This window comes from Balaenoptera acutorostrata, chromosome 18 (genome assembly GCF_949987535.1).
Source record: "Balaenoptera acutorostrata chromosome 18, mBalAcu1.1, whole genome shotgun sequence".
NCBI lineage: Eukaryota > Metazoa > Chordata > Mammalia > Artiodactyla > Balaenopteridae > Balaenoptera > Balaenoptera acutorostrata.
In genome coordinates, this window is record NC_080081.1 from 57,952,419 (window position 1) to 57,965,676 (window position 13,258).

A 13,258-nucleotide genomic window follows, 5' to 3' on the forward strand; every position below is an offset into this window, starting at 1 on the left:
TTCACAGTTTTCAGTATACAGGTCTTACATACTGTCTTAGTCTGCTGGCGCTCCCATAACAAAATACTATAGACTTAGTGGCTAAAACAACAGAAATTTATTTCTCACAGTTCTGTAGGCTGGAAAGGGTGTCAGCATAGTCAGGTTCTGGTGAGAACTCTTCCTGGCTTGCAGAGGGCCACCTTCTCACTGTGTCCTCACATGGCAGAAAGCAAGCTCTCTGGCATCTCTTTTTATAAGGGCACTAATCCTACCACCAGGACCCCATTCTCTTGACCTCATCTAAGCCTAATTACCTCCCAAAGACCTCATCTCCAAATACAATCACATTGGTGATTAAGGCTTCAACATATGAATTTTGAGGAGATACAAACATTCAGTCTATAACACAAAACTTTCGTCAAATTTACCCCTAAGTATTTCATAGTTTTGATGTTACTGTAAATGATAATGCTTTAAAATTTTTAATTTCTGATAGTTTCTTTCAATATATATAAATACAACTGATTTTTATAATTAATCTTTTCTTGCAACCTTTCTAAACTCCCTTATTAGTCCTAATAGCTTTTAAAAATAATAGATTACTTAGGATTTTCTAAAAATAATCATGCTATCTGTGAATAAAAACAGTTTTACTCCCTCCTTTCCAATCTGGATGCCTTTTATTGCTTTTTCTTGCAAGGAGTGGCTTGAATTATCAGTACTATAGAATGAATAGAAGTGATGAGAAGACACATGCTTGCCTTATCCCTGATCTTAGGAGAGAAATATTCAGTCTCTCCCTATTAGGTATGCTGTTGGCTGTAGGATTTATGTCGATGCCCTTTTTTAGTTGGCTGGAGTTCTCTTCTATTCCTAATTTGCTGGAAGTTTTTATCTCAAATTGATGTTGGATTATAACAAGTATCTTTCATGCATCTAGAATTCTCTTTCTAAAACATAAATTTAATCATTCACTCTTTTGCTTGAAGTCCATCAAAACCCTCCCATCACCTCTAGAATAAAGTTCAAGTTTTTTACCATGCTATACACCTCTTGTTGTTTCTCAAAATACATTCTATGTTATTCCACTACCAAACTACTTATAGTTCTATGAATGTACCAATTTTATTTCAGGACTCTGAATTTTTTCAGGTTCTTTTTGTCTGGAATATCATCCTCCTCACCCCCTAACCCTCAAACCTATCCCAGACACCTAATCATTCAAGTGAACTCCAGATATTTTTAAAAACTCAACCGATCACTCCTCTTTCAGTGTTAAATCTGTGCTTACGCTTCTACTGTTGACACCACTTCCCTGCATGTAATTATTTGTTTACTTATTTGTCTCCCTCTTTAATAGATGGTGAGTAGTGTAAGAGTGAGGACAATATTCAGCAAAATGCTTAATAGAAATTAGGCCCTCAATATAAGTGAAATAATATCTGTAAAACTCTTTGAAGATTGACAATTTTTATAGAAAATTTCTTTATAGAAATCTAAGACATTATTATCTTTGTATTATATCCTATTGTCAACATGTATCCTTTTCTGAAAGTGACTAATGCAATGCAAATACTTATAAGAAATCTATATTACCACAAAGGTATAATTATTATCATCATATCTCTGTTGATGCATTAATACCTAAAGCCATTATCAAAATCTGGTCCCATACTGCCTACCAGGGCCCCAGTAAGGATATCTTACATAATGTTTACAAGTATTATTTCATTTAATTGTCATGAAAACCTTACAGGCAGGTCTTATTATTATCTCCATTTTACAAATGAGAAAACAGAAGCATGGAGAGATTAAACCATGGAACCGGAAGTAGCAAATCTCTTCTTTCAAACTAGGCAGTTCAGCTCTAGAGCAGCAGTCCCCAACCTTTTTGGTACCAGGGACAGGTTTCATGGAAGACAGTTTTTCCTTGGCCTAGGGTGGGGGACTGGGGTGAGATGGTTTCGGGATGATTCAAGCACATTACATTTATTGTGCACTTCATTTCTATTATCATTACATTGTAATATATAATGAAATAATTATACAACTCACCATAATGCAGAATCAGTGGGAGCCCTGAGCTTGTTTTCACTTGCCACTCACTGATAGGGTTTTGATATGAGTCTGCAAGCAACTGATTTATTATGGTCTCTGTGCAGTCAAACCTCTCTGCTAATGATAATCGGTACTTGCAGCCACTCCCCAGTGCTAGCATCACTGTCTCAGCTCCACCTCAGATCATCAGGCATTAGATTCTCATAAGGAGTGCACAACCTAGATCCCTCGCATGCGCAGTTCACAGTAGGGTTCGTGCTCCTATGGGAATCTAATGCCACCACTGAGCTGACAGGAGGCAGAGCGGTAATGTGAGGGATGGGGAGCGGCTGTAAATACAGATGAAGCTTCGCTCATTCATCTGCTGCTCACTTCCTGCTGTGTGGCCCGGTTCCTAACAGGCCACAGATCGGTACCTGTCCGTGGCCCGGGGGCTGGGGACCCCTGCTCTAGAGCATATTCTTTTCATTTCTATGTTACATTTAATAAAAAAAACCTTTAAAAATTAAATACACTGTTTTTATTTTTGCTCCTTTAGCTATATTAACAGAGAACAGTTATGTCTAATTATGCTGAATACAAAAACAAGTATGGCTTCCAGATGCCTGTGGTGGAATTATGAACATATTTTGAAATTTAAGGAACACAGAAATGTTCCTTATCTACCTGAAATGTTCACTGGCAACTAGTAATTCATGAGACATAGCTTTAAGAACACAGGCTTAAAAACTTAATCTTCCTTCAATTCAGAATTTTAGGAAAAACTATCAAATAGAGTGAATTTAAAATAATTCTATGTGACATATTTTTTATGCTTATTTATAGTCACAGTGACATTGTTGAATGTTTGCACACTGGATGTGTAAAATGGTCCATGAAACTGGAATACTCATGTAGACTTTACTTAGGGATACCAGAATAATTTAGAAGGTGTAAATATGAAAAACAGACATTTTAAGTTGCCTCCTCAGAGTTATTAAGTTATGCTTAATAACTTCCCTGTTACAAATTTAATATAGCTTTGGAGAACATAAAGACTCATTTAAAAGACTGTGTGAAATAGGTTACCTGCAAATGGAACAGAACTTTTTTGTTTTTTTCTATTTCTGATGTTTGTGATTGTTGTTGCTGTGCAACTTGCTCGACAGCATCAGTTAATGAAGATGTGTCTTGTTTAGCCAGAGCTAGACAAAATAAAGTACATAATAAAAATCAAAATGCAAACATTCTAAGAAACATGTTTCTTCACTCAAAGTCATGAAAATGGTTATGTTTTCTCAAAAATAAACTAAATTTAGGGTTGGTACTCTTCCTTTTTGACTATAAACAGAACCAAAATCAAAGGCCATAAAAACAGACAATTCAAAGTCACCTACTGCAATATTATACCTGTTACTTTATGGAACAGTATAAATATTTTGATTGTCCTAAAAATTTTTATCTAGACCATTTGCACATATACTACAATTATAGTGGTACCATAACCACTTCTCAATTGCAGTTGATGAATTTTCATGATAGGCCTGCATTTTCAGGTTGTTATACTTTCTCTAAACATTCTATAAGTTTCCTCCTGGTAAACTTTAACAGCTTCCCTCTATTCTAATTTGCTACTAATTTTAACACAATTATCCTATCATACTACTTTTTTGTTACCGCTCATCTTTTAGTTACATATTTCTGAAGATAGCTTCATTACCTTCTTCAGGAGCTCCTTGACTCTTCCTTTCTTTGTTGCCTGACATTCTTGTGTCTCTTTTCCCCTTTTTAGTTCACCTTCTTTACTCCTACAAAATAATCAGTGTAGATAATCTTTCACTTTTCTTTTTTTTTCCGTCATGTATTAGTGATCCTGAAAGTAAATTAATTGTCACATATCTCACAAGGATGACAATGACATTCGTCATCAGTTCCAAGAATTAAAATACAATGATTGAGTGAGTGAGTGATGACATTCGTCATCAGTTCCAAGAATTAAAATACAGTGACTGAGTGTTGTATTAAAATACAACAACAATGGTTGTCCTGCTTTTCAGCTCTTATGACCCTGAGAAGTTTCTTAATTTCTTTGCTCATCAGTGTCCTCATCTGTAAAACCTCATAGGGCTGTTGTAATAATTAATGTATGTAACATGCTTAGCACAGTAACTGACATAGAGTGAGTAACTAATTATTCTGGATTAGTAGCTAGTACCTCTAGAACTATTATGAAATGGATTCTAAAACTATAACCAGAATCTGTGAAAAACAGTGCCAAGATGAATTAGCAACTTCTGTCTTGGGTATAGGATGCAGGGAATATGGCACTCCTGTGTAAGGCCACGGTAGGCCTTACGCAAGTTTAAAATCACCATTCAATCTCTTCTATACGTAGGAGAAACTGATGAGATGAAGGGGTAGATTTTTTTCTCCCCTGAAAGATGGAGAGAAAGAGTTCTTTCCTGTACCAGCACAACAAATGAATGCTGAGTTGGCAGAGTTAAGGCATTACCAGTCTTTGGAAAAAGAGTATCTGATTTTGCCTGTCCATTCCTATACAAAAGGAATCATACAATTTTGTATGATTAATAAAAGGAATGTAGCATTCCTGCTTAACATTTGAACATATGCCTTTTTCTTTTTAGATGACATCCTTTTAAAAACATCTTCTCCCTAAAACCACCTCGTTTCTCTGAAGTTCATGCCATCATGAGCTTCAGATGAGTAAAGTAAGAAAAAGTAAAAAGTAAAGTAAGCTTTACTCTTCCTTATTATTATCAGTTGACTTCTAAATCTCTACCATTCACTCCTAGATTATAGTATATGACTTACTGTGTCGCTATTACTACTTTTTAAAATATTTCTTTGGAATTTCAACATCCACACAAGTGGTACTTGTAATACCCTGACTTCTCAGTTCTTTGATGTTTTTCCTTATCCATCCTCCCCAGCCACCCACAGAGTATCACTACACCTCATCCATAATCTCAGATTCAAACACTTATTTTTCAGCTCATCCCTCCTAGTATTTTGACTGTAAGAGCTGTTCAACCACATTGACTCTTCTACCTTTTCATGGTCCCTTAGCCTTTCATGTACTCACGTCACTTACCCACCTTAGATTCCTTTGCATTCAACCTCCCTTTTCTTGTACTGCTCTCTCCCTGTCCTACTTCCCTGGAAAACTTCCAACCAGTTGCTTTGCTTACATACTAGTAGCTGAATACACCTCAAGAAAAGCACACACCTGTGCTGTGGTCTCACTTTAAATTCAAGACACTTTATGTCAAGTGGGCCCTTGATGCTAGGCCCCTAGGATTCATCAAGTTTCATGGATGATTATTTCACTCCTTCTTCTCTGTCTTCAAACCTCCCACATCTCTTTCCCCCTCCTCTTTCAGTTGATAACCCATCTTCCTATTTAACTGAGATAGTAGGAAAATATCAGAGAGGGTGGTAAATCACCCCATCTACCAGTCTTCCTGGACTTATACCTATATACTAGTCTATTCTTTTCTCGCAGTGAATAAAGTGTACTTGCTCTGACCTAGGGCCAATCCTCTACTTCTGTACCCCTCCCTCTCCTACTCAAGGACATTGTTCCTTCAAACGTCCCATCAATAGAATTTCCTCCTTTATTTGGTCAAACATATTATCCTGGACAGCCTATCGTATAATCATCAACAACAATAACCACTTTTGCTTGACACTTTAATCTCTTTCAGCTATTGACCCCTTTCTTTGCTCTCTTTTATAGCCAAGATCCTTGCTGTCTACTTCCTCTCCACCTATTCTTCTTGAACTCACCAGAATTAATCGTTTACAACTCTGAAGTTCTTATCAAGGTATCTATGACATCCACATTGCCACTTCAATGGCAAGTTTGGTCCTCATCTTCCTTAACGTATCCATGTCATTTGACACATTTGATCATGCCCTCCTCTTTGAAACAACATACTTCTTGGTTTCCTTTGCTGGCTCCTCCTCACCTTTCTCATTTACATTAGAGTGCCCTAGCACTCAGTCCTCAGGCCTCTTCTTTTCTCTAAACTTACTCTGCAGGTAATGCCATCCAGTTCTATAGCTTTAAACTCCCCTTATAGGCTCACAACTCCCAAATTCACATCCCTAACCTGACATCCCTCTTGTGCTCCAGACTCATACACAATTTCCTACCTGATATTTCCACTTGAATTTCTTATAGGCATTTCAACTTACTATGTTCCAAACCGAACTCTTTATGTCTCTGTCCACTCCATCACTACCCCTAAACCTGCTCCTTCATGGTCTTCTCCATGCCAGTAAACTATAAGTTCATTTTTCTTATTCACACTCAAAACTCTAGAACATTAGCAGGGAGGTATCTAGAAGGGTATAGAGCCCAAGGCAATTTAATCAGCCTTGCCCAAGATAATCATAAATGAGAGCTCATTGTTGATGTTTCATAGACCCTTTGGGAAATCATTTGAGATATTCCCCAAGTATGTGGCCCAAGACTGCTGCCCCAATTGTTTTACCTAATAGACAAATCAGAATCTTGACTCTTTTCTTTCCCTTACATGCTGCATGCAATTCTTTTGGCAAAACTCACTGGTTCCACCTTTAAATTATATTGGAATCCAACCACTCCTTCCTTACCTCTTCCAAATACTATCGTAGTTAAGAAGCCTTCCCTGATAATCCCTTTAAAACATGACCTTCATCCCCCATTTCCTTACCCTGCCTCATTTTTCTTAACAGCATTTATCACTTTTATCACTTTTCTTTTTTATTTCCTTTTACTAATGTAAGCTCCATGAGGGAAGAGAACTAGAACAGTGCCTGGAACATAACAGGTGTCTAACTATAGTCTATCTCTACTTCAATTGACCCTGTTCTACTGACAGAATAATGCTTCTGAAACACTGTTCTGATCACATCAAATAGCAACCAATCTTTCAACTCCACCTTAGATGCATCTTCTTTAAGAAGTTTTTCTTGATCTTTCTGGGTAGATATGATCTCTCGCTCTCTCTTTTTAGTACAATTGTTTCTATATCTCTATTATACCAAGATAGATAACAGTCTAGGTCTCAGGGTAAGATAGGGCTAATCTTGAATCTAGGTTGTGCCACTTACTAGTTTATTAGGTAAATTCTTTCCAACCTGAGCCTCAGATTCCTTGTCAATAATAGTACCTTCCTCATTAGATTTTTATGAGGATGAAGTGAAATAATGAATATAAAGCATTTAGCAAATTCCTGCCACTCAACAATTTCTATTCCTACTGTTTACATTATTTTATACTATATTTCCCTATTAGACTATAAGCTCCAGGAAGTCTTACTCATTTTTGTATTCTTTAAAGTATTTGATGAAGAAACCAAAAAAAAAAAATTAAGAAAATTAGATTTATACAATAAAAAATAAAGTAACTGGTACTTCTTGATATCTATTTCTGAAGCAGCATAAATTGAAGAACTCTTGGGTGATATTTATTTAAACCAGCTATTCATGAAAGGATATCTGGTTTAAAATTGAGAAAGTTTTCATTTTTTCTGGATCTCTACTGTAGAATGGACAAAAAATAAAAATGAAAACAAACTACTGTCATCTACTGATAATTCATTACAATTGCATAAATCAATAAAAACAAGAGTTTAGAGACTAGACAGTATTAATTATTCTTTCATTCAAGCCACGTATGTCGGTACATATTATATACAAAGCATTGTGGGAAATATAAATATGAATTAAGTGACTGATTTAAAAAAAAACACCTTATAATACCTATAGTATTTGATAGTAAATATCCAAATATTACTTATAAAAAATCATTTAGGCAAAACACTCTCAACTAAAACAGTAGCTTTACAGAAAACAATGCAATGGAAATACTATAAACCACCATGTTCTATATTAACTATAGCCAACATTTACTAATTACCATAAGTACTTTCACATAGATTATCTGTTTTATCCTTCAGAGCAATCCTATAAGCTAGACATGATTTTTACCTGTATTTTGTAAATGAGTAAACTAAGACTTGGAGAAATAAGGAAATTCGCCAAAGGTCATACATCCAAGCAGGAAGGATGAAATTTGAAGCAATTAGGATGCAAATTAACATTTATTAGGTATTTAGTATGTACTAAAGCATTGTGATGAGCATGATTTTTGTGCACCATCTCATCTGAATTTAAGAGGCGAGTGCCTGTAATTGGCCTTTGGGAGGAGATTTTTAAAAGGCCATGGTTTGAGTCTTTGGAAACTCATCGTCTGGTACCTCCCTTCAAGTTAATGAGCAAAATAAAGCAAGGCTGTCAAACTCCCCTAGGGCTTTGAGAGCTTCTGGCTTAAAAGAATCAAGACGAGGCAACTGTCCATGTGTGCCCATGTCACATAAGCACCATTTTTCATCCTGAACGGAAAAAGCTCCTATGTGGACCTGCCAGGCAGTTTAAGTAGTTAAGCTGATAATTACCTCCTACCCCCTTTAGAACATACATTTTATTAGAAAACAAGGAAAGAAAAATTACTTAGTTAATTTTCACATACGTGTGAAATTGCTTTGGTTTTTGTTTTCCAAGTGGGAGGGGGAGTTTAATATCTGAAGCTGATGTTTAACTGGGGAAGCTAAAAAAAACTGACCTGGGGAAGAGAGAAAAGTTTTCCTGGAATTGAGAGTTTAAAGTTATGTCTATATTTGTCATGAGCATGATGGAATCAGTTCTGGATGGTTCAATTCCAACAATAAATTAAAGAGGAATCATGGGGGAAATGTAAAAAACTGCACAAATGAGTAAGAATCAATAATACATACTTCAGGTAAAAAAGATGACAAGTCTTTTCAACCACATGTTTCCAAGAGAAGTTATATCATCAGAGTCATCCAAAAAGAATAAATTAATTGAATCATTAAAAGTGTATTGCAGGGCTTTCCTGGTGGCGCAGTGGTTGAGAATCTGCCTGCCAATGCAGGGGACACGGGTTCGAGCCCTGGTCTGGGAAGATCCCACATGCCGCGGAGCAACTAAGCCCGTGCGCCACTACTACCGAGCCTGCACTCTAGAGCCCGCGAGCCACAACTACTGAAGCCCGTGTGCCTAGAGCCCGTGCTCCGCAACAAGAGAAGTCACCACAATGAGAAGCCTGGGCACCGCAACGAAGAGTAGCCCCCGCTCACCGCAACTAGAGAAAGCTCTCGCGCAGAAACAAAGACCCAATGCAGCCAAAAATAAATTAAAAAAAAAAAATGTATTGCATACCTATTATATACCAGAGTCTTAGAATCTGCTGAAACTAGGGACTTCTCTCTTCCTTGGCTAGGTAATGAGATTCAAGTTTCAGGATGCTGAAAACAGAAAGAAACCAGAGGATTGGAACTGTTCCTTAACTTTCTTTCAAAGACAATTTAGAGAACATTCAGATATTACTCATTGATAGCTTTAAGCCAAAGGTGGGATTTCTCTGAATGTACAGATAGTACTGGACTACAAAAACATCTCGTTTTGGGGTGTAGACATACAAGGATTGGTCTGCAGCTGAAATCTAAGTTTTAAGGGATGCCCAGGCAACTGTTTGAAAAAGAAATTATAGGTCTTTGATGAAATCCAGTCATAACCTCCCTGCTTGTCTCATTCAGGACAGCAAGGGGAAAAGTCTTTTATTTTTACTCTGTAAACAAGTAAACATGATTTCTAAACTAAAAGGAGCTCGTAGCAGGTTGAATTGTGGTCCCCCAGACAGATGTCTGTGTCCTCACCCCCAGAAACTGTGAATATGAGCTTATTTGGAAAAAGGATGTTTGCAGGTGTAATTAAGTTAAAGACCTCGAGACGACATCATCCTGGATTTAGGGTGGGCCCTAAATTCAGTGACAGGTGAGAGGCTGAGCATGCAAACAAACAGTGACTAGGCCATATATAAAAACAGGACTCTGACCCACAACCTGCAGCAACCAACCCAGGAAACCATCCGTCATCTACAGTAACCAGCTAGCCTGCCATCTGTAAGTCAGACTCGTAGGAAGTCAGACCACTATCTCTAATAACAATTCAGGAGCCAAACATTAACCCCTGTAACAAATGGCCCCCAAATGGCCAGTGCTTGATTAATAAAGAACAGCTTCCCTAGTTTTTGTCCCTACTTCCAACTTAGGACCAACCAGAGAAAGCCAAATATGCACCCCTAACCAATCACATAGGATGCGCAACTTCTAGTGAGCCCACCTACAGCTTCCCCAGGCCAACAGCCTGCAATCGGGGCATACCTGAAGATTTCCCTTTTTTCCACTATAAGCTTTCCCACCCCTCTGCCTGCCTTTGAGTCTCTGCCAAAACACAAGTAATGTGGCTGACTCCCTTGTTCTAGCAAGCTCTGAATAAATAGCCTTTGCTTACTCTATGATTGGCCTTTTCTTTATTTCCAGTCAGGTGTCTTTATGTGAGAAAGGTACAGGGAGATTTGAGACTCAAGACACACAGAAAAGTAGACCATGTGAGGATAGAGGCATAGAGCCCCAAGTCATGCACCCCAAAGCAAGGAACACCTGGAGCCAACAGAAGCTGGAAGAGGCAAGGAAAGCTTTGAAGGGAGCACGGTCCTGACACACCTTGATAATTCCCACATCACGCTGAATGCGCATGCTGAATGCTAAAGGGTTAGAAAGCTACTCTCCAGTGAGTCTGCCCACTTCCGCTCCTACCAGTGGAAGTGTACATCTGACAATGTCACTTGTGTTTGTTCCTGAACCTGTTTATGCCAGTTGTACTTGTCACTGTGCTTTCATAATTTAATTAAATATTATGTAAACCAATGAAATAGTGTGGAAATAAAGTTTGTTGTTTCTTTAAAAGCTATGTTTAATATTTTGGAAAGACCCAATTAAGGTGAGTTGTTTGCATGTGTGAGATAACTATAACTGATTATAAAGAAGAAATCTGCACTCAGTTTCACAAGTGCCTCTAGGTTATTTTCCTCTTAAAGGAACCGAATCTTGGGAAAGCTTAGCTGATGGTTGAGAAGTGTAGTTTATGGAAGAGATATGATGCAGAACTCTAATCAGGAGGCCAAGTGCAAAGAAAAGGCCTTGGACTTTCTCAACAGATTGGCAAACAAGCATATAGTTGTTTTAGGTTAAAAAATGTTTAAGGTATTGTGGTATACTTTTTCATAACTCTCTGGTTTAACTGACTTTCCTTTGAAACAGTTTTATTTAGATATAATTTATATACTACCATGTTCATCTTTATGAGGTACACAATTTAATGTTTAATTGACTTTTTCAATGTACTGCTTGGTTACGGATACGGATTGCATCTATGAGAGCTTCTCCTATACAAACAAAAAGCTAAAAGAAACAGTTAATTCTGCTTAGCGAGGGGATGGGGATTCAAGGTGATGTTTGAGCTTGAAGGGTCTTGAACAAGTAACAGCTAAAAAAAAAGCATATAAAAAGAAGAGTGCTCTAAGCAGAAGGGATAGCTTATGCAAAGGATGAAATCATAAGGTGTTCCAAGGAACAGCCTTTAGTTTGAGTGGCTTGGGAATAGGGAAGTTGTTTTTTCAAATCTAATTATGCATCTGAATCACCTGTAGAGATTAAAACGAAACAAAAAGCAAAGCAAAACAGGCCGAGACTTGACTCCCCAGAGTTTCTGATTCATATGTATATCTGGAGGTGGTGGAGGGGGGAGCTCCCTGGATGTATATTTTTTAAAGTTCTGCGTGTAGTTCTGAGGTGTAGCCAGGATTGAGAGCCACTGGAGTGGGGGGAATGGGGGTGCCGTAAGAGAGTGCTAGGAGATGAGGTCACAGCCCAGTACCAGACGGTGAAAGGAAATGGCATATAAATACGATATAACAGCGAACTTTCTCTTCCCTGACAGCTTGCCTATTCTGAAATATTTCTTTTTTAACTTTTTTTTACTGTTACCGCTGCATGACAGAAAATGAATTCCCCCCGTTGTCTATAAAAACAGAGAGAAATGTTTTCACCCAGCTTTGTAACTAAAGACCTCTATTTTGCTCACAGTAATATTTCACATAAAGCAAGCTCAGGGCAGAGGGGGTCAGGTGCACCACATAGCACTCAGTGCTCTTCATAAATGCCCAGCAAAAATGATGAAAGTACAATTTTTGACAGAAACCTCTGCCAGATAACTGAACAGTGGGTTCCTACTCTGGGTTGGTGACGCCATAGAATAGCAGCACCTGCCCACTTCAGGTGCTCCTCTAAACTCCCAGATGGCTGAGGTTCTTCCTCTCGGGGACAGGTTCTTCAGCACTTATCGTCGGAGCGACCGTCAGAAGAAAGGGACCCCCTCCTTCCGCCATAACCAGTTCCACAGGAAGCATCCTTTCTCCTACTCTCTGAAGGATGGAGATATTTCCCCTTGGCCAGAGCGTCTGCCTTCCATATACGTAGGAGCTGTTCAATATTTTTAAATAAATGAACGTTATGCTCTTTCAGGGCAGAGAAAGGATGCTAATTTACATCTTTATCACAACTCTAAGGGTCAGGGCCTTCTAATTTTCTACTCCTGGCGCGTATTTTTCAAAGGGCACCTAGGACCTCCGTTTATCCACACACGTGCAGGAGCTGTAAAGTTTAGTCAGCAAGTTAGGCAGGATCAGCAAAAAGGCAAAGGAGGGGTTCAGCCAACTCGTTTCTGGAAACAAAGCAAAACCGTTAAAAAAAAAAAAGTCTACCTCAGGAGGCACGTTACTTGAACTTGGATGGGACAGAGTGCCAAGTGCTAACGCAGTGAGGTTCTCAGGCCTGGGCTCTGGGGAGGAAACCGAGGGTCCCCCGCGCTGCCGGGCAGGCGACTCGTTGCGGCCCGGCTGGGAGCGCGGACGCCGGGAAAGGGCTTCATCGCCCCCGGGCAGGGCGAGGCGGTCTACGACCCGAGGCCGCTCGGCCGCGCGCCCCTTCGGGAGGTCCGCCCCGCTCCCTCGCGCCCCGCCCACCCCCGCCCAGCCACCGGCCCGCGGACCCGCCTGGCTCCGGTCACTCGGTCGGTCCGCCGCTCCGCTTCCCGTTCCTCCTCCTGGCGCCGGGCGGCGGGTGTGGGCTGGCGCCCTCCTGACCCGGAACTGCTGACGGTTCCCCGCGGTCGAGCGCGTCCGACCCGAGGGTCGCTCCCCGGATCGCTCCCGCCTCCCCGCACCCAGCCCCCCGGCCCGGCCTCCGCGGCTGTCGCGGGGCTGCCGGGCGTGGGCTCCGTCTGTCCGCGGTCAGGCGGGTGAGGCGGG

The 13,258-nt window shown here is 39.6% G+C and overlaps 1 protein-coding gene across 6 annotated transcripts in view; it reads right to left on the minus strand.

The window, feature by feature from the left end:
• CCDC122 (coiled-coil domain containing 122) overlaps positions 1-13,098 on the minus strand; it is a 34,609-nt gene extending 21,511 nt beyond the window's left edge. Inside the window, exons 1-4 of one of the 6 annotated variants that reach the window (XM_057532898.1) lie at positions 13,000-13,098; positions 9,268-9,353; positions 3,740-3,827; positions 3,109-3,224 (exon numbers count right to left, since the gene is read on the minus strand). In XM_057532898.1, coding sequence (XP_057388881.1) covers positions 3,109-3,224; positions 3,740-3,785 — 162 coding nt within the window. In that variant the 5' untranslated portion in view covers positions 3,786-3,827; positions 9,268-9,353; positions 13,000-13,098. Of the gene's footprint in view, positions 1-3,108; positions 3,225-3,739; positions 3,828-9,267; positions 9,354-12,712; positions 12,963-12,999 lie in introns of those variants that run through there. The other 5 variants (XM_007186812.2, XM_007186813.2, XM_057532899.1 and 2 more) reach the window with 5 other exon arrangements.
• Between the last annotated feature and the right edge of the window lie 160 nt (positions 13,099-13,258).